Raw genomic sequence first — 21,393 nt, forward strand, 5'->3', positions numbered from 1 at the left:
CTGCTATGGGCAGGTCTTCTTTAATGAGAAGTGGCTAATTCATACAAGTGTGAAAGGACCAGTGTCATGGGTGTCAGACCTGTCTTCTCTTTCTAATCGGCTGTGTGACCTTGAGCAAGTTACCTAGCCTCTCTCTGAGCTCCACTTTGAAAATAAGTGGAAATTACTAATACCTACTTTATAGTTGTGAGGATTTGATGAAAATGCACGTAAAGTCAGCTGTTTGGTTATCTTGTGAGAAAGTCTAGTTAAGCTGGAAGCACTTTCATGGGAAGGTCTTTTCAAGGCAAAGGTAACTTCCGTTTCACCTGTATTACCTACTTGGTACCAACTTAAACAATCTCAACTGGAGGGGAAGGGCCAGAGGGCCCCACCTGCCAGGCAGTGCTTATTACAGCATCCTATAGACATTCTAATAGGTTTTGCTCTGTGTGAAGTGGGGCCTCTTTTTCGTCTCACCAGTCTTTTGTAAAATTATTTTTGTTAATGTGGAGTTGGATCTATTTGGGTAATATTTCCAAGTTTGAGAATAGCTAAAACTATTCTAAACTCAGCTAAGGTGAGAAGTCTCACGCCAGGGTACCTGTCCTCAGTAGGGTCTGTAGGGTATCTTGCTGATCTTTACTCCCAGGGTTCTTAGCCCACCTGTGAGTGCCTACTGAATGTCAAGCACCAAGTGTTATTAATGATTTCTGAATGTGTGGGGCTAGCAAACTTTAGGCTCCATTTTCCCAGTTTAAGACAGGTTGTGTTTACTATTAAATACAATCCTATGGAGCAGCACGGCAGGTTGGCAAACTCGGAAAACTTGCTCAAGGTCACTATGGGAAGTGGTACAGCCGTGATATGAACCTAGGCAGGCGGCGACCCCAGAGCCCGCACTCAGGCCAGGTTGGCTGAAATGTGAGCCTGGCCCTGAGGGCAAGGGCCCTCGCGATGAGCGCAGCTCCTCCACTCCCTCCTCCTCCCTCACGCTTTCAGAACTACATTTCCCAGCGCCCATAGCGGAGGCGGGCCGCTCCCTCTTGTTTGGACTACGTTTCCCATGGAGCCATGCGTCCCTCCGCCCCCGTAGATTTCCTCAGCCTCTTGGGGCTGCACCGCTTCCGTCGGACTCCACTTCCCGGTGGCACCCGCGGCTGGGCGCGGCGGCGGGGCGGCCCGAGAGAGAGGGCGAGGGCGAGGGCGAAGGCGAGGGTGAGGGCGGGGGCAGGGGCGGCGGGCGGCCCGCGGCTGAGGAGGCCGCCGCCTCCCTGGGCCTGCCGGGGCGGCCGCCTCCGCGATGCCGCTACTCGTGGAGGGGCGGCGAGTGAGGCTGCCGCAGTCCGCTGGGGACCTCGTCCGAGCCCACCCGCTTCTGGAGGTGAGCAGGGCCCGGGCGGGGGGCTTCGAGGCGGGCCCGAGGGAATCCGCAGGCGGTCCAGAGCCCTCCTCACCCCGCCGCCACCACCCGCTCTCCCCGAATCAGGCTCGAAACTTGGCGCAGCGGAGGTGCTATCGGCACATCCGGAGCCCAGGCCGCCGGCAGCAGAGTTTCTGCCCTCGCTTGAGGCATCTGTGGAGCTTTTACCTTCTTTGGACCTTAGAGGGCATCTGCTGAAGCCCCTCTTTTTCGAAGGGACGGAACGGGGGCCCAGAGAGGTTAGGTGACTTGTCCAGGGTCGCCCAGCACCGCGGCTTGAGGACACCCCGGGACCCCCTTTTTCCAGACAGGGCGGTCCTAACCTCCAATCCGGACTTGGCCCGTTTAGGCAAATCTGGGCAGCGCCCTTGCTCGCTCCCTCGCCGGGGATCCCCACCCGTGGTGAGCGCGGCATCGTCCTTGGGTCCTCAGGAAGCAGGAGGTTTTCTGGGGTGGGCAGGGGCATCCTGGCGGGTCGCCTAGTCTTCTAGACCCGGGGCCTGGGGCTCCCGGTTAGTTTCAGTCGGAAGAAAGGGCCCTATTTTCCCCCAGCTGGGCCGTGTTGAGGAACCACACCCTATGGAAGGGTTTTTTGTTTTGTTTCCTGCTTTTGTCCTTAGATGGACCTCTGAACCCTTAGTCCAGGCTTATGCAGAGACTGTTTGGAAAAGGGTTCTTACTGAAAAAAAAAAATCCGAACCAAACCTCCCACTTGCCCCAGATCCAGCTAAGGGGAAATCAACCATTTCATTGATTTAAGAGATTCATGTTGAGCCTCTAATGTACGTTGCCTATGGTGTTTGCCTCTTTCCCCACAATCAGGACATTTATAGGGTGGGGATGGTTTTTAATCACAGGGTGGCTCAAATACCATGACTTAATTAAGTGCCATAAAGGGGGGAAAAAAATGCCCCTTTTCACTCTGCAAAGTGAAGCCGGGGAACCTGATTGAGTCTGTAGGCTTAGGGAAGGTATTTTTGGGTTTTCTTCTGTAACAGTTGCAGAGTGATTTTGTCTGCATGCTTGTTTTGTTTACTTTCCTTTGGTCTCTCCCCCAGAATGTAAGCGTCCTGAAGGCAGACATTGTGTCTTCGTATCCTCAGAGCCTAGGGCAGTCCCTGTCAGTGAATCTGTGCTTTGTAAATATTTGTTACACACGTCTGAGCAGAATGACCCCTGAAAATGACCCAAAAGATGAGGGGGGTGGGGTGTTACTGATGGGGAAAAGAGGACAACTCTGTGTGATTCTCAACTTGCATTTCAAGAAAACAATAGTGATATTAGCCAACACATACTGGGCACCTAGCAGACACTAGGTTAAGTGTTAAGCACTTTCCTTGTACTGTGTCACTGCCACACCATGAACTGGTGCAGTTGGGAGTACGACTCACCAAGGGAGAAAAAGTGCAGCTGCCTAAAGAATATAGGTGGCACCCTATTTTTATGTCTGCTTGAAATTTTCTATGATAAAAAGTTAGATCAGTGTCCAAGGCAGCCCCTTAAGTGTGGAGACAGGGGGAATGAGATGAGATACCAGGGCGGCTGGCCCCCTAGAAGGGAGGTTTGGCCTCTTTGGGGAGACGTGGCCTAGAAATGCTGTGTAGTGGGGATCAGTTTGCCTTACAGGAACGGGGAGGCGGGGGTGGGGGCACTTCCATCTCAGCAGCCTAAGGGAAGAGGGGGAGGGCATTCTAGCTGAGCAAGCTGGACTGTGCCCCGGAGCCCCTGGGCGGGAGGGGAAGGGCCCCGAAGGCGGGTGAACTGGCCCGTTTCCCTGGCAGAGAGGGCAGGAGGGGCAGAGTGGAAGATAAGCCGGGAGAGGTAGGTCGTACCTAGGTGGCAGGGGTTTAGATGGATCTTTCAGCTGACGTGCAGTGTGGAGAAATGAAAGGTTTAATTATTTTTTTTAATAACAAGTAGTGTCCCCTTGGTAAGAGAATAGAAATTATAAATCTCAAAAAGAAGAAAAAAGAATCTGTGACCACAACCATGCTTCACATTTTGCTATACTCTTTTACATGATAGCATACTATATATTCTGTTCTATAATGTGTCTTTTTCGTGTGACAGTAGGTTGTGAGTATGCAGTAGCAGCACTTACAAGCCTGTCTGTAGCTATGCTTAGCATAGGATAGTAGTAACAACAGCAACAATGATAGCAACGCCGTGGAACTTGCTGAGCATCCCAGCCCTGGGAAGCAGGTACTGCTGCTGTTCCCATTTTACAGATGGGGACTCTGAGGCACAGAGGGTGGAGTCAGTTGCCCAAGATCCCACATCCTGTGAGTGGTGAAGCCTGGATCGCAACCCAGGCGGTCTGCCTTTGCCTCTAGAGCAGCAGTGCTCAATACATTAGCCACTGGCCGCATGTGGCGATTTACATTTAAGTTAATTAAAATTTAATAAAATTTAAAAATCAGCTCCTCAGTCACACTAGCCACGTTTCAAGTGCTCGACAGCCACATGTGGCCCGTGGCTGCTGTATGAGACAGGGCAGGTACAGATCCTTGCCATCGCTGCAGAAAGCGCCTTTGGGCGGTGCTGTCTAGAGCCTTTGTTCTTAACCAGTCACTGGACGCTCAGGAACTGGTCCTGCGGCCTCTTGAGAAACAGTCCCATGAAATTCCACGTAACTTAGTTCCTGCCTTTAAGCATGCGCAATATTTATGCTCTTTTCCCATTAGGAACATTCACAGAGCTAAATCTTTATAAACCCCTGTAATTATTCCTCAGAAGGGTTTTTTTGAGCAGAAAAGCGGGGTCAGGACAGGGAACCAGAGGTGGGGAATGGTGACAGCCACCCCCTGCAGACCTGCTGTCAGTTAATCCTCCTACAGCCGAAGGAGTGGCCGTCATCAGCCCCGTTTCCCAGAGGAGGGGACGAAGCACCGAAGCTCAGCCTAATGCCCAGGTCACTGGCTCAGGGAGAGGCCCCCCAGCACCACCATGCTCTGTGTCTTCCCCCGGGCACTATATTGCAGGAATTTAGGTGTAAGGGAAGAAAGGACTGAGATAAGGTAGTGCCCGAGGGGTGGGAAGAAGGCTCAGTTCTGAGGGCTGCGCCTGGTGGCGCTCTCATACTTGCTCTCCTGTTTTCTTCAAATTTCAGTGTCACTCATAAGTAGCTTTCTGGGGACACAGCCACGGCCACTTGTCATGTGTCATCTATGCTGCTTTCACGCTGAGGAGCTGAGACCGCACGGTCTGCAACGCCTGGGATACTTACTGACTGGCCCTTCTCTGAAACACGTGTACTGACCCCTGGGTTAAGAGAACGGTGCCTTCCGATAGGGACTGGGAAACGAGGATGAGCCGTAGCAGGGAGAGACTGGGGAAAAGATATGTTTTTGTGAATCTGAGCGTCCAGCGGATAGAAAAAGTTCAGAAAACGACTGCTTTTATTTCAGAAAGGATGCGAGTTTATAAAGTAGGACTGTGTGTTTTTCCACAGAAGAGAACTTTGGCTAACTTTTTTTCATTTTTTAAAGTGAAAGACCAAAGCAATGTTGCTGTTTTCACTTTCTGGCCATTCTCTCTCCTGATAATTTGTGCTTCTGTTTCTCTGGGAAATAGTAGGAGCTGTGTGGATGAGAGACGTTGTGATTTTTGGTCTTGGGCATGCAAGTGATAATTCATTTCTCAGAAATAGCTTTGCTTTTGGGTGGTGACCAATTTGTGAAAATGAGTGGTAAAAATTTGCCTTGACTTCTCCCTCCCCCTCCCCAAAAAGAACAAAAAGAGGTAAGTATTAAAGGAATAATAAAAAGGAAATTCTGCATTCTCCTTTATCTTATCTTGAATTAAGGTGAGAAATGGTGTGAAAATGAAAAGTGCTTACTGCTATGAGGTGTTGCGAGTTTTTGCACAATTGGCTGCATCTCTTTCTCCCTGACTCGGCCCGTCCGATCACACACTGCACTTCACTCAGTCCTTAGTTCCTTTCTTCTTTAAAACATTTTTTTTATTGAAGTATAGTTGATTTACATTGTTGAGTTAATTTCTGCTGTACAGCAAAGTGATTCAGTTATATATATATATATACTCTTTCATATTCTTTTACGTTATGGTTTATTACAGGATATTGAATATAGTTCCTTGTGCTGTACTGTAGGACCTTGTTGTTTATCCATCCTATATAAAATAGTTTGCATCTGCTAATCCCAACTTAGTTCCTTTCTTAAATGGAGGGGCCGGTCTCACTATAACTGCTGCCTTGCTTCCAATTAATGAAAGCTTATTAAAAGAGAACCCTCTAGAACTCATCAAGCATATCATCATGTTTTTTTACATCTCTTGTATTTTGTTAAGTAAGCAAGTACTAACCTAAATTAGCACCAACCGTGAGGAATGGCCAGAAGCCAGTATAAGACCATAAAAATGTTCCCTGGTCTAGACAGTACACAAGCTCTGTATTTGCACACATGGTTAGGAAATTGCTTATTGAGGAGTTTATTTGTTGCAAGTAAGAAGAAAATTATGAAACATTTTAGTGATGCCTCAATTTGACGTTTTTGAAAAAAAAAAGTTTAATTTAGTTCTCATGAAGGAATTAACCACCTGAGTTTTTTCCCCCCAGGCTTACTAATAAGAATTTATACAAATATTCAATTAGTCAGAATTTTCACACCTAATATTAACCTATCTTTTCATAAATTTGCTTACTTATGAGGGCTCCTTTTTGGTTTTCTACTTTAATAACATAATTACATCATAGGACATTTGGAGAATAGAGCGACAGTTAAATGACTTGTGTTTGCCCTGTTCTAACACAATCATGGTTATATTGGTGAATTTCCTTCCAGTATTTTTCCCTATATGTGGCAACATTTTTAGCATTGTTGTATTAACAGCATATTTGCAGCTTAAATTTTTTTTTTTTTACTCGAATCTTGCTCTTCAGTTTACATTTCCAAACTCTTTTCCCATAGTCTTCATTTTTCATGACTGTGCAGTTAGCAGTTGTGAGTTGGTTCTGCATAATTTACTTGCCTTTTCTGTGGCTGTCCCCAGCTTTGTGCCATTCTCGATAACACAGGGATTGAGTGCCTTTTGGGTTATTTCCACAGTACAGATTTCCAGAGGTGGGGATTACTAGATTAGGAGATAGGTAAGGTCTGGATCCCTCCTCCTCTTTAAAGGAAGTGAAGAAGGTCTGTGATTTCTGAGCCACCCAATCCCCTAGTCCATAGGATCTGATTCTCTTCACAATTGTGAAGAGTGGGGAAAAGAGTTTTGCATCTTATTTCATAGGTACTAGAGTCTTGTTCTGTAGGGTGAAAAAAGAACAGAACTTCCTTGTTTCCTTCACATTGTTCCACATGGTAGTTACTGCTGCTGCCTTTTTATTTTAGCTTTTCTGTCAGATAATACACACACCTCAGACCTCACGAGTGTGTGTTTCCCACGTAGGGCACACTTTGGCTCTCTCCACCTCTCTAGTCACTCAATCCTCACTAATTTCCATCACTATTGTATTTTTTTTTTTTTAATTAAACAGGAAAGAGCCAGACTTCTCAGAGGTCAGTCTGTTCAACAAGTGGGACCCCAGGGCCTTCTGTATGTTCAGCAAAGAGAGCTTGCAGTGACCTCCCCAAAGGATGGTAGGTTAGGAAGCAGTGAATTGGGCGTTATCCCCAAAGGCTATTGGATATTTTATTTTATTTCTTTTTTAAACAGGCTCCATCTCCATTCTGGGTTCTGATGATGCCACCACTTGTCACATTGTGGTCCTGAGGCACACAGGTATGATGAGAGAGATGAAGGAAACCGTTAACTTAAACGGACCCGACACGTGGGACCGTGAATTTCTCGATTTGCGTTTCCTGGCTCCGCTTACCTCTTCTCCATCTGCATGGCCCCTCCCTGTGGCCCTGGTCAGATGGGTTGGCTGGGCAGCCCAGACGTGTCTATTTTTCCTTTTACAGGCTGTTCAAAGATGAGGCGGTCCGAATGGACAGGCGTAGACCTGGCCTGCTCCCCGAGTTCTCATCGGGAATAACATGAGTCGTTTCACCCTTGTTCTTCAGGTAATGGGGCTACCTGCTTGACACATTGTGACGGAACTGACACCAAAGCTGAGGTCCCCTTGATCATGAACTCCATAAAATCCTTTTCCGACCACACTCAATGTGGAAGGTGAGCTCCACGCTACTCTGTTTTGTGATATTGGGAACTTGACACCATCGCGTAGAGGAAACAGCTGTGGCAGCTGTTCCAGCAACGTGGCCTGTCACCAGCACCGTGGCCGCCTGGTCCCCCTGGAGCAGACCGTGGCCCAGCGTCGGCCCCTCATCAGTAGTTGCTGAGGGAGTGAATGGGTGGCGGGTACGAGGGGAGGTTTGACTTTGAATCTGTAGTTCTGTTCTCAGTAATGTCCTCTTAGATGTCCGTTTTGCGGACATTGCCTTGTTACACCCCAGCGGTGGAATCTCTTCATTCCTTCAGTAGTTGTTTGCTGAACGTTTCCTGTGAACTAGAACTTGTTATAGGGACATAGCAGTGAATGGAGTAGACAAACCCTGCCCCCGCGGGGCTCATATTCCACAGCAAGGAGATGTCAGCACAACAGGATTTTAACGATGGACAGGGCTCTGAGGAACACAAGGCTGGGGAGGAGCCGGAGATGGCCGGGAGGAAGGGGGTGCAGCTCTCAGCGTCGTGGATTCTGTGCAAGAGCTGACGCCTGCCCTGGGTGTCCACCACAGCGCCCAACCCTCTCACCGGTGACAGAAAGCGTGACCACCTGTTTCACGTGTGCGGCCCCGAGATTCAGCTTCCCAGAGCCACAGGGTTAGTTAAAGGGGGGCCCACGGTGCGGCCTGGCTTCTGGCTGGTGCTCACGCCCTTTCTCTCTCGTTGGCGGGCCTGGCAGGCATCTCATCTTATTTGAAGTCTAAGGCAGCAGTTCATTTGAATGAACTAGTCTAGTCATATGCAAGTTCTTAGAATCCCAGGGGTTTAAAAGACCAGCGTCTCTGTCCGAGTTTCACTAGTGTAACACAGAGCAGTTTTTAAATTGAACTCTTCTCCTGCCAGGTCTGCGACAGGCTGGGCTAGCCTCGCGGCTCTGTGGCTTGTGCAGTCGCCAGACTGCTGGGCCCTCCAGGTTACGTAGCCGGACTGGGCCATGGGCCCAACTCCGTGATTCTCAGCACACAGTTGTGAGATAGAATATGTCATGAGGCGACTTGATGCTTTGCCCTGTGCCGCTGATGCAGAAGATTCTGGTTCATTCCTCAGCAGGATTTTGTCTGTCAGTAGAAGGGATGTGAAATACGGCCACACTTTCCTAAGCTTTGGTTGCCAGGTTGTCACAGGCTGAGGACCAGGGGTTAGCAGAGAAGTGTGCATGGGGCACTCAGGGTTAACAAAGTTAGTGTGGTCTTTCCAGCTGTAGGGCTTCCTACGTGGAGCTTTGCTGTGCATGGTGACTCCCTTGGGGAGTAGGCAAGGCTTCCCAAACTTATTTAACCCCAAGAACACTTTTTTCTGTTTCATGAGGCCAGTGTTCAGGGGAACACACTTTGGGAAAAGCTGGTGTTGTAGGTAAGCATGTGCTTTAGACACAGACGCAGTTTCCTTCTCCGTGAAACGGAGATGCGAACCCGTCTCTCCACGATGCTGGGCGGTAGAGAAGACGGCGTCTGTGCAGGGATGGTGTCAGTCCCGCCCTTCCCAGTTCTGCACCCCAGGCTGAGGTCACCTCTTAGGCTGAGACTTTTAAGAGGTTTTGGAAGCATCCCGCTGGGGGCAGGTTGATAGTGTGACATGGTTGTCTTCTTCCAGGGTAGCCTTTTTCACCCTGTGCCTCAAGGTGGCCTCATGTTTGTGTTAAGACACGGCTCCGCTCGGCCCCCAGGCACCTGGGCAGGGTCGCAGTGTGCTGCACCGGTTCTTGTGCGTGTGCTGAGGCGTAAACGGGGCCCAGGAGCCGAGAGCTAAAGTTCACAGCAGACCCAGCACACGCTGTCCCGTGCTGTTCGGCCTCTGACCACCTCCTGTCTCTTCGCCAGGCTGGAAGTGCACCTCGTGGGCGGCTTCAGTGATGACAGGCAGTTGTCACAAAAACTGACGCATCAGCTTCTTAGTAAGTTCACTTTTTTCCTCACATTTGATAAAAATATGTATCTATTTTTGCTTAGATAAAAATCCCAATTAGTACAGGACCTATGAGGGGTGCACCTGCTTGGAGCCACACAAACTGCTCAGCTTGGAATCTTCCATAAAGACTGGATAGCAAGGAGCTAAATGCTCAGAGCTAATGGGATGGGGACAAGATTTTCTTTCAAAATAGCAGGTGATGCATCCCGAAATAGCAAGTGCTGTGAATTGTGTGAAAACAGGAACCACCTTCTGGGCAGAAATGTCCATTTTAATCTGAAGAGAATTAAAACCCTGATAAAAGCCAATTTTCCCTGTTAAATTAGCAAATATTACAAAAAAAAAAAAAAAAAGATGTTCTTTGATTAACCATGAGGCAGCGAGGTGGGTGTATTCCTGCAGCACTGGAACATACTTTGGTGTAACCTGTCAGGAAAGCCATTTGGCATCATGGTCCATCATGGCCCCAGTAATTCCCCTTCTGGGAATGTAGTATAAGAAGATAATCCGAAATGTACACAGAGATTTATGCCCAAAGATGGGCAGTAGAATGTTATTTACAATCGGAAATAATCTAATGTCCATTAGTAGAGGAATAGTTATATAGCCATTAAAAAATAATACTTATGAAGAGGTTTGAATTACATGGGAAAATACATATGTACAAAACAATCAGGATATAAAATTGTCTACATCTGAGCTTAGCCGTGCACGGACAAATATGGCAGGAAATATACTGAATGTTAACTGCTAGGATTATGGGCATTAAAAGCCAATACACTTGTATCTTTAAAAACCCACATATTCTTTCCACTCTCCTGTATTTTCCAAATTTTTCATAATGATCAAATTTTTTATGACTGATAATCAGGAAAAAATAGTTATTTAGGAAAAGGGTAAAAATCTTACGAATGAGTTTGTCCGCCCAACCTCTCAGAATGGAGAGAAGAATGGAAAGCCTTGGTCGAAGTTTCCTTCGAGCTTGAGGCTAGGAGCACATCTGTCCCTTGGCAGGCAGGGTTCTGGGCATCAGCTCACGTGGATCTGACCTCTGATAGAGGCCAGGCTGTGACTGGAAGGCTAGTGGGTCCGACTCTCTGTCCCCTTCTTGACTTGTTCAGCATATGCTCTGCTAATTAAAGGAACTTTTTTTTTTTTTTAAATTGTGTGTCAGATGCCTGAAATCTTTTGAATACTGCACACAGCTCAGAACTGGCTTATATATTGGCAGATGGATTGTGGGTTTTTTTTGTTGCTTTTAATATTTATTTCTTTAGGCTGTGCCGGTTTAGTTGCGGCACTCAGGATTTTCCTTGTGGCATGCGGGATCTTTTTAGTTGCAGCAGCATGTGGTATCTTTTTTTAGTTGCAGCCTGAGGACTTAGTTGCAGCATGCACGTGGGATCTCGTTCCCAGACTAGGGATCGAACCCAAGCCCCCTGCATTGGGAGCGAGGAGTCTTACCCACTGGACCACCAGGGAAGTCCCTAAAGGAACTTTTTTGACATCAGTTTTTAAATTCTCATTGTAGGTGAATTTGACAGACAGGAAGATGACATTCACTTGGTGACATTATGTGTGACAGGTAAGTTCTGCCATCTTTCCCAAAGCAAAGCTGTAGATTTCGGGGATGTTTTGCCCTCGCTCTTAAAGCAGGACCCACATCCGTGCCTCAGTCGCAGACGGCACTGTTTGTCAATGCTGTGATGCCTTCTGGCTTTTCCCATATCTTCTGGGATGGCCTTCCCCGCCCTCCCCACTCCAAATCCTGCTCAACCTCAGTTGAGATCCTGACGCCCCTTGAGTGCAACTCCTCTGTCCTTCCTTGGGATTCTCAGCGGTCTGCTCTGTACTCCTGGGAAGGAGGAGGGGTCAGATCCCAGAGAGGAGCTGCCGCCACGCGTGTAGGCGGCTGGGAGGCCCGGACTCTGGAGAGGCGTTTGTTCGCTATGACCTTACTGCTCTGGGGCTCAGCGGGGAAACAGGGACACAGTCCCTTTCATGTTCTCATTTCCCCCCTTTTGCAGTGGGGGCTCCTTCTTGGCCTTCATTTATGGAAAATAAAAGCGATTGTTTGGTATTTCTTAAAAATTGATCTTAAAATTTCTTTTTTTTTACGTGTTAGAATTAAATGACCGGGAAGAAAATGAAAATCACTTTCCAGTAATTTATGGCATTGGTAAGTAGCGTGTTGATCGGAGGGTTTATTGGTCTCACACTGACAAGACAAGCTCTGGTTAAAGGCCAATTCACCAGCTAGTAAGACCGTTGCTATTGGTGTGTCACAGCCTTAGGTTCAGATCCTGACTTCTCGGTGTATTTGCTGGGCAAGAAGCTTACCTTCTCTAACCTTTATCTACAAAATAGAGAAAACATCCAAATCCTAAGGCTGTGAAAAGAAAAAGGGTAGCAAATATAAAGTGTAGGCATCACCCCCGTTAGGGGAAAGCTGAATGTCAGTGGTCTCTGCTCCCCCAAGAGGCCTCTCTGCTTTTTTCCAGCCAGTGCTCTGGGGGCTGGAGCAGGGCATTTGAATTTGAATCTTCTTATACTTAGGGAACTAATTAAGGTTTTGATTGAGAACAAAGATCCAAAGGAAAGTGTGCAACCACCAGGCTGAAGAAAACCCAGAACTTCCCTCCCTCCTATAACAGCCCCTAGGACTCCCAAGGCTGGAATAGGCTGAGCCCGGCTGTCTCCACAGAGGGCTCCTGCCATACCTGTGACATCTGATTTATTTGGCTGGTGCTCACTGCTTTATTCTCTACACTTTGTATGTCTGAAATGGTTAGTAAAAACCAACACACAAACACCAGATTTGGCCCCAGTCCCAGGCCATGTTCGCAGCCGTGTTTGGTCACAGGGCTGACCAGGGAGGCTTTGCCACGCGCTGCCTGAAGAGATGGCGCACCTCCTGTGGGGGGGACCCTTGGTTCGGAACCAGTTCTTACCTAGTCCAGCTCAGGCCTCAGCTCTTCTCAGCGAGATGCTTGGCTAAAGGGTTGCATTATCCCTTTCCAGGAAGGGAGACGCTACAGACACCTAAGAGTAACTTTGTTCAGTTTCCACTCTTTTCTCTCTGAGGGAGACTCATCCATATTCTATTACATGTGGTGGTGGAAGTGTGAGACTGTGCCAACCCTTGTGGCTTTTGTCAGTAGGAAGTCACCCTGTTGTCCCTCAACAGCTGTCAACATCAAAACCTCAGAGATCTACAGAGCCTCCTTCCAAGACCGAGGTCCGGAGGAGGAGCTACGTGCCGCACGAGCTTTAACAGGAGGACCAGTGAGTTTGATATCATCTTTATGTTACAGGGTTAAGGAAAAAAGGGGGGCATCAAACTCCAAAGTCTTAAGTTTTATAGACCTTAGAAATGAAAAGTTTATGTCAGTTCTTTAAAGTTGTACATGATCAGGAACCACCACGAACACACCATGTAGAATAATAATGAACGTTTTCAGTTATAAGCTCAAGACCCCAGTTCCCTGCCGTGAAGATGTTGGGGAGGTATGTGAACACCCAGCACCCAGATCCAAAGAGAACGAGCCCCTTTTACTTTGTAAGAACTTTACCAGTGAAGCTGCTGTAAAGAAAGGCAAGCTAAGGGGCAAGAAGAGCCTTCTCCCCTCTGCACCTCAGGATCACACTCTCCTCTGGACCAAGTAACTGAAGACCAGTTTGCTGGGATGAATTGATTAACCCCAAGAATAATCGAATCACTTTAAAAGTCTCATTGCCTTAGGATGCTTTTTAATTAAGTAACACCTTCATTTTAAAAGTTAGAAAAATAAAAACCTAAGACTTACACGTTGTTTGAGGAATGGGAGAAAGAATCCTTTTAAAATGCTTAAAGTGTGAAAAAAATAGAAATCGCATTCAGAGCACCCAAAAGAAATCTCACTTATGAAATGCTGCCACTTTCACTGGAAATGTCTGGATTCAGTGGTCTGTTCTGCCAACCCTTTGACATTGTTAGGGATCCTTCTGCAGCCTCTCAAGTAGCGTAACAGCCTTGATTTAGCTAAGATTCAGGACATATTTCAGTCTCAGTAACCAAAATTGAACATTGCTGGTGAAGCTGAAAACTACCATTGGCACATTTGAGAATTCAGGGAATTGATCATTTGGCAAATTAACATTTTTACAAATTGGTTTTTCCCTTCTTTTGATGGAGCAATGGCATGTGTACTTTTAAGTTTCAAGGTTACTCGGGGTGTGAATAATGAGGCAGTGTTTCATGTAGCATTGAGGAGTGTGGACTTCAGTCAGACACACCTGGGTCTGGGCCTGGCCCTAACGCTTATGGACGTGTGACCATGGGCAACGGGCCCGTCTCTCTGAGCCCTGGGTTTCCAGCCAAAATGGGAAAAATGCCATCTTCCTGCAGGACTGTTGTCAGAACTAAACAAAGTAATGTCTGTTTCCCACAAAGTGCAGTACCAGAGAGGTGGAAAGTATTCAGTAAGTAGCAGCTTCTGTTACTATGAGACAAAAATTGAAAGAAGCTTATCATCCAGACAAATGCCTTAATTTCAAGACTACACTGGAGCTTCCATCAAAGGTAGGGTTTAAGCTGATAACATTCCTTAAGTTCTATCCTTGAAATGTTCTTTTTTAGATGATTAGTATTTACGATGCAAAGACAGAACAACTTCGTATAGGACCATATTCCTGGATGCCATTTCCCCATGTGGATTTCTGGTTGCAGCAAGATGATAAGCAAATACTAGAGGTGAGAATTTACAGGTTGGGTAAATCTTAAATCTGTGGACCTTGGTTTCCTCATCTGTAAGGAAAAAAAAAAGGGATTAGACTAGATAACAGCAGCTTTTCCTTCAGTGTTTGGAGGATGCCATTGGCAGACCCTGTTTAGCTGCTGTATCAGTCGGGGGTAAGTGGAGTCCTGGATGGACATCTATGCAGGGGAGCAGTAGGCAACCAACTGCTTTGTTCTCATTAACCCAGGACACCTCGTTTCTTATGTAATTTTACAAATTACATATATAGTGATCTGAGAACAGCCTGATTAATGTTTAAGGAGCACAGAGAGACTCTGACATCTTTATCAAAGTAGGGAACAGAGCAGGGTTCTTCTCTCACGCCCCAAATCTTGTTTTTCCAGAACCTTTCCACGTCACCTCTGGCTGAGCCCCCCCACTTTGTTGAACATATCAGATCTACCTTGATGTTTTTAAAGAAATACCCTTCTCCAGCTAACATGCTGTTTCCTGGAAATAAGGCTCTACTCTACAAAAAAAATGAAGATGGCTTATGGGAAAAGATCTCTTCTCCAGGAAGCTAAAAATAAATAGGAATTACCAAAGAAAGCAACTTTTTGGCATGACAAAAGACCACTGGTGGAGGTAGGAAAGAATATGAATTTGGAATCTACATCCATTCAGTCTTAGGTCTCTTTCCTTGCTCCGTGTTTTTCAAATGACTTTAAAATAAAATCTTATTTTGGCAAAGGCATTTGTTTAGGTTTACTTTTTGGTTAGCACTGTGCTATAAGCAGCTATTTCAGATACTTGGGTAAGTAAGTCTAATTCTGCTAAATTAGTGAATGAGGGAAAAAACTGTCATCTATTTTGTTTAAAAGAACAATATTTAAAATGCAGTAAAGTTCGGTGAGAATTTATACATCTCACAGAGATTTTTTTTTTGACCTCAAACTATTTTAGAAGCATCAAATCCAAAACTGATGTTATATTTTTAGAAACCTTTATTTTTCTGAAATTGTTATCCAAAAGGAAGTTACCATGCCCAATTAATGCTAAGATTTATGAAGTGAACTCAGTGGTAACAATTTCAAGAACCTTTATTGAAACCAGCATTCAAATAGTATCTCAAGGGTGAAATTCTGTTTCAGCAAAACCAATTTAACAATTTCAAATATATATAAAAACATTTAAAAATTAATCTTGTTAAAGGTAATAATTTCCCCTTCCCCCATTTTATCTGCTATACTTCATTGCACCAAATAAACAGGGAAGACTTTGTTTAATCATTTGCACCAAAAAAAAAAAAAAAAAGGAAAAAAATTGCATTTTGACAAGTGCCAAATGTCAGAAATCACATCAGATCAGAGTGTAATTATAGGCTTAATGTGGTATAACTAAGGCTTTCAGTACTACAGTCCACAAACCCAATGTGAATCCCCACCATCTTAAGGTCTCCTGTAGCTCGACTTCACTGGACTAAAAGGCACAGGGGCCGTTACCTATGATAAACGAAGTGATGCAGTACTTTTGGAAAAGTAGAAACAGGCAGTAATCAAGGGTTACTTCCAATCATTTCAGCAGTAGTCTGGCGTGATTAGCCCGAGAAAGATTACATTTCTGGTTCTTGTTTGAGTTGGGCCCAAAAGTGTGAGCTGCTAGTGGAACAGAAGCTACAGAAGCTCCCGTGAGAACAGGTCAAAGGTGTACTTAATTTAGAATTTCAATGTAACGAGGTGCTATACAGCATGTTTAATACGAGGCTTTTAAGAGTAGCATCTATTGAGTTTTCAGATATTAAACATAGAAATAAGTACAGTCTGTACTTGTGTGCCAATTTAAAAGCTTTATCAGTATTTAAAAATATACATATATATATATATATATATATAATATGGTCAAGAAGAGTCTTTACAGTTACTCTTAATAGATGAGTCCTTTAATTTGTTTACAAATAGTATATAAAGGGAGAAATGGATTTGTGGCAGAGCTAAGTCAGACAGAAGCACTGTCCAGTCTAACTTGCTTGACGACCCTGCCACAGCTTGAGCGGACACGGTCCTTACTGACGTCTCCGGGGAAGCAGCAATTGGGGGTGGCAGGAGAGGGCTTCTGACACTCTTATTTACAATCCCATTGAAACCCACTCTCCTTCAAGCCAAACGCAATCCAGTTGTATACTGCAACCTGATCAAACTAAACACCAAGCAAAACAGATGGCCAAGAACGCTGTCTGTCTCCTCTGCAGCAGGACAACAGAGAACCCAGAGAGTTCTAAAGAAAGCTGTCTTACCAAAGAGTTATTATGTGCAACCTAGTAACTTCTTACACATGTGTTTAGAAAGATAAGAGCAAGTGTTTCAAGTGGCAGGCACTTGAAATTCTAAGTTTTCTCTGTGAATAAAAAGTGTTTATGGTAACTGGGGGGGGAAAGGTATTACTACAGTTGGGTAGACAGAAACAGTAGTTGTTGGTTGTTCTATCAATACATACCCACAAAATTAGACAAGTCAATTGCCCTCCCAGAAGCCTGGTTTTCAGGCACATTTTTGTGCAAAAATCCCAGTTAAGCACAAATAACAGTAATTTCTCTCATACTAACATGTGGCACAGTTCACATTTTCAGAATAACTTCATCTTCCCTGAAACAACATTCAGTCCAGTCTCCAGGCAAACACTGAATTTTATCTTAAGCTCTCTGGCTCTTCTACCTGTGGGCGGTCATCTTCCAGGCGCTGGGCCCTGTCCTGGAGGGCCCCCGTCTGCTCGGCTTCTGGAGGGGTGGGCGCCCCTGGGTGCCGCTCAGGGCTGTTGGCTTCCGAGGCATCTTGCCCACCCGACAGGTGCTCCATCTTCTCTAAGTCCTCGATGTGACTGACTGAGCTGGTCTCGCTCACAGCATCTGAACCTCTTAGGGACCTTTTAAAAGGCTTCTGGCCTGGAAGGAAGATCAATGAACGGCACTGAACACTCGGAAAACGACACCCCTGCAATGGAAGCTGTCTGTGTTCTAAGTGATTGCTTTATTTAATCACAACGGCTTCGGCAGAAACCCCTGGGATCACTGACTCTGAAGCAGGTAAGTGAGGAGGTGAGAAATGAGAGCTGATATGACACTAACGCGCCCCCAGCGCCGAGGACTTTGAGGGAACCTCAGTCAGGAAAAGCTCAGGGGAGCGAGCCCCAGGTTAAGCATGACAGCTGTCCAGACCCTGACTCCCCCGGGGAGTGCTACCCAGGTATTTCCCCAAGGCTTTGAAACGGCTAAAGGGACAGTGACAGCTGTCCTAAAGGGACAGTGACAGCTGTCCATAAATGACGAGAAATAGGACTTTGGGTTAAAGAATCAAGAAAACAGAGGAATGCAGCTAATACCAAACGGGTAAAGCGTTACATGATGCAAAGGTCTGTTTTACCAGGGGAAATACAACCAGTTTTCTTCAGTGTTAATGAACTCAAACACGGAGACGTGACGTACCTGGAAGTCTCTGTTTAGTGCGAGCGCCTGAGGGGGTCTGAGGCGGTGTTACTCCCGAGCCTTGTACTTTGTACAAGTATGTGTGTTCCGTGGACTCCAGGGAGCCTGCAGAAAGGGGGGGCGGGGAGGTGTGGGGGGAGGTCCTGGCGCAGGCGCCCTGGGGGAGGCCCTGGGCCTCCTGACACGCGCCGGGAAGCGACAAAGCCATCTCGCAGCTGTGCCCACGAGTGAGTCCCGGCCCTGCTGGAGTGTTTCAGCCTCGTCTCCCCACGTGTCCTGTGTACGTGTGAAAACAACCAGACAGCAGTGTGGCCCAAGTGTGCCTGGGGAGCCAGGCCCCGATGGGAAATGTCCTTTAGCAACGAGGAATGGATGCCTCTTTGCTAAAGGCTTGGCGGGTTCAGTGTCAGGTTATCCCTTGCTGTCATATGACACCATAGTCATCCTTTCCTGGGGAAGGGGCCCCAGGTTCAGGGAATTATTCCACTGGTAGAACAGGAAAGGAGGGGCCTGCAGCTCAGTATCGTCTTCCCCAAATCCCAGCAACTGGGAATACTTGCTGGTTGCCTGGTTTGAAATAAAATGGCTCAGTGCTACAGACTACAATCTTTCACTTGCCCCTGGCAAGAGCAGCTCTCTGCTGGGGCAAAACACTAATGAGGACTGCACAGAATGTTAACACTGAACCCAAACGTCCAGGACACACTGTCTGGAGGACTGAACAGCCGAGCGAACGCGTTCCTGCTGAGGCCAAGAGGAGTCGGCTGTGGGCAACGGGCATCTGCTTTCATACTGTTTCAGCTGTCGGGGCAGGAGAGGAAAGATGGCAGAGTCCCAGGGGCAGACACGTCTCGCCTCCTCTCACAAGAGTCCCGGCCCAGTGCTCGGTGTAAAGCCTGGAGCACGGACAAGGCTCCTCAGCACGAGCGTGGGATCCCAGGGCATCATCTGGCAAAACTCTCCAGATGAAAGAGAGTCCTACCTGCCGTTAGGTTAAAAGTTCTTCCCTTTTGTGAAGCCTGTACTGGAGAAAACCAATTCAGCACGGATCCTACCACGGGGATCTGCCGTAACACCCCCTGCAAAACATAACCGTTGCTCAAGGCCATCCTGTGGAGGCTGGCGCCCAGCCTGAGGCCAGCGGGGGAGCCCACCCTGGAGCCTCACCTCTTCCAGAAGTCGCTCCTCATTTGCCTTCTGCAGTTGAACCTGAGCTTCCTGAATTCCTTTCCGAACCACTTCTGTCATGTTTTCCAGAAGCTGTGTTAAGACCAAGAAAGGCATTATTTGTCTAAGCTTCTTGCTGAAGGCCTAGAACTATTAACATAGCGCTGGGGACATTTTTCAAAAGTATATTAGTAAATGGCACTTTAAAATGTCAGTGTAAAAATAAAACAGAATGTCAAATAGAAGAGGTCAAAATGTTAAAGGAGGCCTAGGCAGACGTACCTTGGTGACCAGCCTCATTTTCCAGGGAACAGCAATAACTGTCCCTGTGATCTGAATGTCATATCAATAGAAAACAGACATGACTCTCAACATTCATGGAGACAGAGGCAGAAGTAATATAGGCGGGTTTGGAAGAAACTTCAAGAAGTCCACCCAAGAATGAATAAGCTTGGCTCCTAGGCTTCATTTCAAACTCCCTTCTCTTCCGCACCCCTACTACCAAAAGTGAATCACATGACACAGGTTTCTGCCTCCTCTCAGACCAGTCTGGCTTTGGTCCCTTTTCTCTCCTTTTGAGTAATTTCTAGTGACTCGCATATCTGGTGTGGAGAGCGTCCTGTAAGTCTGACAGCCTGGTCCTCCGTGCCAACTGGCCAAGAGAAGCAGGTCTATTACTGGCGGAAAGTTCTGTTATCAGAAGCACCATCCCATCCAGCCTCAGGACCAGCTCCAATCAGGAACTCTTCCCTGGCCTTGTCGGGCAGAGGTGAACACATCTTCCTGAATGCACAGCCTCCCCTAACTTCTGTCCACAGCATTTACTACCTCAGTTGCTCACATGCGTCTCTTCCCCGCTCTGGCTTGTGAGTTCACTGAGGGCAGTGACCGCATCACATCACCGGCACCCCTGATGCCTGCACAATGCCTGGCTCACAGGAAGCCTTTAAAAACTTGGGTAAAGAATGAATGAACAGACACTGCCAAGGGTAGCTTCTTCGTTTGTGACTCCAGCTAATTGCCCAGGGAAAACCCAGAAAGGAATGAGACACTGATTAGTCTTACAGACCCTGGAGTTTTCCTCGATTTCTCGGGCTGTGACTGCAATGGTCTCCACTAGTTCAGAAACATCTATGTCATCACTCGCCATGCCAATGTAAATACAGCTCTTCATGCTTTTATACTCAGGGCCTGCGGGCAGAAACAACAGACCGACTTGGTTCCCAAGTCCTCAGACACAGGCCACTCCCTGTACAGCAGCGCGACCAGGCACAGAGGAGCCTCCCCGAGGGGGTGAGGACATGGATCTAATGAGGAGATGGGACCCAGAGAGGCTGCAGAAGGGGCAGAGGGCTCTCTCACCCTGGGAAGATCTAAATAGCTAAGAGAGGCCACTTCCCTTCAAACCAGTTAAAAAACAGCTGTCAAAGTTCACAGTTGACTTTAGAAGGAGTAATTACCCATTTTAAATGTAAGGTCAGATTCCAGTTCATTTAACTTTTTCAGGAGTCCAGCATGGATTTTTTCCCCTTCTGGATCCGATTTCAAACTGCTTTTATCATCATTAGCGTGTTCATACCTATAAACGATATCACATAACAGTACTTCAGGAATCTACAAGATCAAGTGTCTCTTCAGACACAGGATAACAGGTGGAATAGAAGCTACTGGAAGTTACCAAGGGTGTGGAATGAGACAAAGGGCAAAGGAGCCACTCAGAGGGTCTCAAGATCAAACCTTTCCAGAAAGTCCCAAGGGAAGCCCAAGTCTCCAGGGGCATGAAATGTAGAAGGAGGGGCAAGGCTGGGAAGTCCCATCACTTGTAAGAGGAACAGGAGGCTTCCCTGATCCAGAGAGGGGACGAAGGGGCCACAGGAGGGACACACACTGAACCAGAGGAACTGGGAACTGGCTTCTCCTTAGTGAGTTGTAGTTCTCTGTACGCACGTCAATGGTGCACCCAACGTAGTTCTCCTAGTTAACTTTCAAGCTGGCACAGAAAGAACACAGCAACTCCTATTTCACTCAGTGCGCGCTGGGCCGCCTGCCCGCTGTGCTCTTGTAAATGCCCAGCACATCTAGATGAACTTTCATAAGACATGAACACTGTCACGCCACGTAGTCATCTTAGATTTCTAAGCTGGTTCACAAAATGACCCACCCACGGTCTTTACATCGTACCTGACAACCCCTATTCCAGGCCAGTTTGGGTCATCAACGTATAAGAGACCTGCTGTTCCCGTCACCTCCTGCTTGAACTCCTCTCGCAGCTGCAGCGTACAGGTCAGGACTGGGAGCTTGCTCTGGATGCAGGCTGCGAGCTGATCCACATCCTCTCCCCGAGTTCCTAAAACTGAACACGTGCACAGAATGCAAGGGAAACGCTTAAGGAATGGCTGAAAATGAGGGGGCAGTGCTCCCACTTCTACTGTCAGAAAGCAGCTCTAGGTACAGCACATTAGCTGAGCTGAGGAGTTTAAAAAAAAAAAAAAAAAAAGCCACTAAACCCAGATATGGAAGAATCAGGT

The 21,393-nt window shown here is 46.9% G+C and overlaps 2 protein-coding genes across 8 annotated transcripts in view; one reads left to right on the forward strand and one right to left on the reverse strand.

Moving 5' to 3' along the window:
• The first annotated feature begins 1,174 nt into the window (after positions 1-1,174).
• Positions 1,175-14,974, forward strand: NTAN1 (N-terminal asparagine amidase). Of its 5 annotated transcripts, XM_082429698.1 has the most exons (10): positions 1,175-1,363; positions 6,900-7,002; positions 7,079-7,144; positions 7,429-7,537; positions 9,415-9,488; positions 11,034-11,087; positions 11,628-11,681; positions 12,690-12,787; positions 14,121-14,234; positions 14,625-14,974. In XM_082429698.1, exons 1-10 carry the CDS (start codon positions 1,283-1,285, stop codon positions 14,802-14,804), a joined length of 933 nt encoding a protein of 310 aa, XP_082285824.1. In that variant the 5' UTR covers positions 1,175-1,282; the 3' UTR covers positions 14,805-14,974. The 5 variants fall into 5 exon arrangements, with proteins under 5 accessions (XP_082285824.1, XP_082285825.1, XP_082285822.1 ...); XM_082429699.1 differs by lacking the exon at positions 7,079-7,144; XM_082429695.1 differs by lacking the exon at positions 6,900-7,002 and having other exon boundaries at positions 1,176-1,363.
• PDXDC1 (pyridoxal dependent decarboxylase domain containing 1) overlaps positions 14,153-21,393 on the reverse strand; it is a 56,204-nt gene continuing 48,963 nt past the window's right edge. For 2 of the 3 annotated variants that reach the window (XM_082429647.1, XM_082429649.1), the window contains 8 exons: positions 21,047-21,218; positions 20,326-20,444; positions 19,935-20,056; positions 18,866-18,958; positions 18,681-18,777; positions 17,699-17,803; positions 16,932-17,158; positions 14,153-14,288 (listed from right to left, as the gene is read on the reverse strand). In XM_082429647.1, the coding sequence (XP_082285773.1) occupies positions 14,229-14,288; positions 16,932-17,158; positions 17,699-17,803; positions 18,681-18,777; positions 18,866-18,958; positions 19,935-20,056; positions 20,326-20,444; positions 21,047-21,218 (995 nt within the window). In that variant the 3' untranslated portion in view covers positions 14,153-14,228. Of the gene's footprint in view, positions 14,289-15,302; positions 17,159-17,698; positions 17,804-18,680; positions 18,778-18,865; positions 18,959-19,934; positions 20,057-20,325; positions 20,445-21,046; positions 21,219-21,393 lie in introns of those variants that run through there. The other variant, XM_082429648.1, reaches the window with a different exon arrangement.

Source organism: Balaenoptera physalus (genome assembly GCF_965194825.1).
Source record: "Balaenoptera physalus genome assembly, chromosome: 16".
Lineage (NCBI taxonomy): Eukaryota > Metazoa > Chordata > Mammalia > Artiodactyla > Balaenopteridae > Balaenoptera > Balaenoptera physalus.

Coding starts and splice junctions, on each gene's coding strand:
- NTAN1 (XM_082429698.1), top strand. CDS start 1,283: ATGCCGCTACTCGTGGAGGGGCGGCGAGTGAGGCTGCCGCAGTCCGCT. Junction 1,364..6,899: donor GAGCCCACCCGCTTCTGGAG/GTGAGCAGGGCC, acceptor TTAATTAAACAG/GAAAGAGCCAGACTTCTCAG. Junction 12,788..14,120: donor GAGCTTTAACAGGAGGACCA/GTGAGTTTGATA, acceptor GTTCTTTTTTAG/ATGATTAGTATTTACGATGC.